This window comes from Theobroma cacao, chromosome 6 (genome assembly GCF_053813885.1).
Source record: "Theobroma cacao isolate CCN51 chromosome 6, ASM5381388v1, whole genome shotgun sequence".
In the NCBI taxonomy this organism is placed as follows: domain Eukaryota; kingdom Viridiplantae; phylum Streptophyta; class Magnoliopsida; order Malvales; family Malvaceae; genus Theobroma; species Theobroma cacao.
This window is the reverse complement of record NC_142644.1, coordinates 20,994,298-20,997,275: the sequence shown is the minus strand read 5'-3', so window position 1 is coordinate 20,997,275 and position 2,978 is coordinate 20,994,298. Positions and strand designations below refer to the sequence as shown.

Sequence of the window (2,978 nt, the reverse complement as noted above, 5' to 3'; positions counted from 1 at the left end):
CTATATTTGTTATTATATCAATGTGAATAAAATTCATAAGAAAATAAAATTTCCTAGATTGACCCTACTGACTAATTTAGTTGAGATCAATCTAAAAATCCAAAGGTTTTTGGTCATTCCGAAAAGTAACATGGGGTCAGCATTCTAATTCTTTACGAAATAAAGATATATACGTGCATACACGCATTTAACAAAGTATTAATTATTATAGAAAATTTTTGTTGCATATCTTAGTTATTAAGGAATGATATTACATCAAAATTAGTACATAATTAACCTTCAGCTCTATTCATTTATTTGTTTTTTGAGGTTTAGATTTAATCTCGTGATTTAAATTAAATTAGTAGTTCGAGTTAAGTTTCAAATTGTATCCTTAAAAACATGATATTTTGAATTTAAAGATTTGAGAATTAAGATAAAACGAGAAAAAGAGACGGAGAGAAAATTATGGTGAGGAATAAAGAAGAAAAATGAATTTGTGTGAGTTAAATTTCTCTTAATTGTAAAAGGTATTAGTTTGAGGGTTTTTTTTTATATTTTATTAATATTTTAAGAAGAGAGGTTCGAATCTTATTTTTTTTAAAAAAAAAATCATGCAACAAGGTCAAATACTCGGTCCCTGTTTTTGTCTGCATTTAATTGATATGATAACCATATGCACGATGAAAATAACTGTTTTAAACTTTTTGTATAAAATATAAAATTTAATGAATCACTGTCTAACTTCACCAATTGCTCCATAAATATCAGAACCTTTTAATCCATCAAATGAAATTCTCTCTCATCTCTCATCTTTTGTTGTTTTTTATTTTTTATATTCGAAAACCAATCTCTCTCAACCCTTTCCCCCCTCCCTCTATATATACTCACTAGAAGCCATCATATCTCTTCGCTCATTTTCTCTGTTTCTTCACAGCAAAGTACACCTCTACTAGTGCTCCCACTAACCTGTTTTCTAACTCTTTTAACTCATTAAAAACCAAGACGTCCTTTTTTCATCTAAACTCTCAATTCTCTCTTCTTTTCAAGCACAAGTTAATCTCTCTCTCTCTCTCTCTCTCGAACTTTCACTATGCCCTCAAGGCTCTCAGACGCCTTTAGAGCCCACCCTGTCCACCTCCAACAACTCAAACACCCTGACTTTACCTCACTCCAAGAACTGCCTGACTTGTACGCATGGAATCAGCGCGACGACTACCCTTGCGGCGATGCCTTTGCCGCTGAATCCGTTCCGATTATCGATCTCGATGACCCTAATGCTCTGCAAGGTATCGGCCATGCATGCAAAACGTGGGGCGTTTTCCAAGTCATCAATCATGGCATCCCTCCTAGCCTCCTTGACATGGTGGAGTGCACTGGCCGAACCCTTTTCTCTTTACCGGTCCACCAAAAACTCAAAGCTGCTAGATCACCGGATGGTGTGTCGGGCTATGGATTTGCAAGAATTTCCTCCTTTTTTTCTAAGCTTATGTGGTCAGAGGGCTTCACTATTGTCGGATCACCAGACGAGCATTTTCGCCAACTTTGGCCCCAAGATTACAGCAATTACTGGTGAGCACCAATTGGCAACACATGCTCATGCACGTGCAAAATCTGATTATATTATAATTTGATATGTAGTATCATTGTTTAGCTTTTCATCTCCTTTTTATTAAGTATATTCTTTTCTGTATGAATATTTTATATTTTGTATATTATCTTAATTTGTTTTGATCTTTTTATTTTGTGGCAAAACATGAAACCCATTTGCTACCCCTTAATGCAATTAGCACAGATTACAATGAAAGCCCTGGTCCCACGAAGTAGATTTGGAATCAATAAACAAAAAACCCACTTATCAACTGTTGGCTTTGTTTTATATCCAGAATAATAGCAGCATCACTGTTCCACACAGTGTTTTGATTTTTTTTTTCTTCTTTTGGTTTGTGTTTTTGCTGCATTCATATTCATTTCTTTGTTTCTTTCTCAGTGATGTGATTAAAGAATACAAGGAAGAAATGAAAAAGCTAGCAGGGAGATTGATGTGGCTGGTGCTGGGTTCCCTAGGCATAAGAGCCAAGCAAGATATGAAATGGGCTGGCCCAAAGGGTGACTTCAGAGAGGCTTCAGCAGCCTTACAGTTGAATTTCTACCCGGCTTGTCCCGACCCGGAGCGAGCCATGGGTCTCGCCGCGCATACGGACTCAACCCTCCTCACCATCCTCTACCAAAACAACACCAGCGGGTTGCAGGTCCTAAAAGAGGGAGCTGAGTGGGTGACAGTCCCTCCGGTACCTGGCGGGCTAGTGATCAACGTAGGGGACCTGATGCATATACTATCCAACGGGTCATACCCGAGCGTTCTTCACCGGGCCATGGTGAACCGTTCCCGTCACCGGCTATCCATAGCCTATTTATATGGGCCACCATCCAGTGTCAAAATATCACCCCATCCGAAACTAGTAGGCCCAAGTCACCCACCCCTCTACCGACCAGTTACTTGGAATGAATACCTTGACACCAAAGCAAAGCATTTCAACAAGGCACTGTCCTCGGTTCGGGTTTGTGTTCCCCTAAATGGATTGGTTGATGTAAATGAACACAATAATAGCGTAACAGTTGGCTAAGAGAGAGTCACTTTTGCTTTTTTATTTTCTTCCTCTTATATTATTCCTTGCCATATCTTGATTGGTTTTTGGACATTTTCATGGGGACCCTAATCTATCATGGAGGATAGCGCTGGGAGGGGTAAACTAAAGGGGAGAATACTGAGAGGGTTAGTTCCCATGAAAAGGCCCAAGCGGATAAGTAATATCAAATCATACCATGGAATCCAGACAAAGGGTCTCTCTTCTGTCTTTTGTCTTTGTGCTGAAAGAGATAGAGGGAGGAATTCTTGTTTGAATATTCATGTAAAAAGACATTAGAACCGACATCTTTTAGCCCCGGATATGGAGGAAGATCCCCATTCAAACGAATAAGACAGTAATCAAGATAAA

General features: G+C 38.6%; 1 protein-coding gene across 1 annotated transcript; it reads left to right on the top strand.

Annotated features, from left to right (window-relative positions):
• The first annotated feature begins 924 nt into the window (after window positions 1–924).
• Window positions 925–2,630, top strand: LOC18595845 (gibberellin 3-beta-dioxygenase 1-like). Its single transcript, XM_007023957.3, has 2 exons — window positions 925–1,551; window positions 1,970–2,630. Exons 1-2 carry the CDS (start codon window positions 1,073–1,075, stop codon window positions 2,604–2,606), a joined length of 1,116 nt encoding a protein of 371 aa, XP_007024019.1. The 5' UTR covers window positions 925–1,072; the 3' UTR covers window positions 2,607–2,630.
• The last annotated feature ends 348 nt before the right edge of the window (window positions 2,631–2,978 follow it).

Excerpts from the sequence above, each read along its gene's own strand:
- LOC18595845 (XM_007023957.3), top strand. The coding sequence starts at position 1,073 with ATGCCCTCAAGGCTCTCAGACGCCTTTAGAGCCCACCCTGTCCACCTC. Across the intron at positions 1,552-1,969 it reads CAAGATTACAGCAATTACTG|TGATGTGATTAAAGAATACA; the intron begins GTGAGCACCAAT and ends TTTCTTTCTCAG.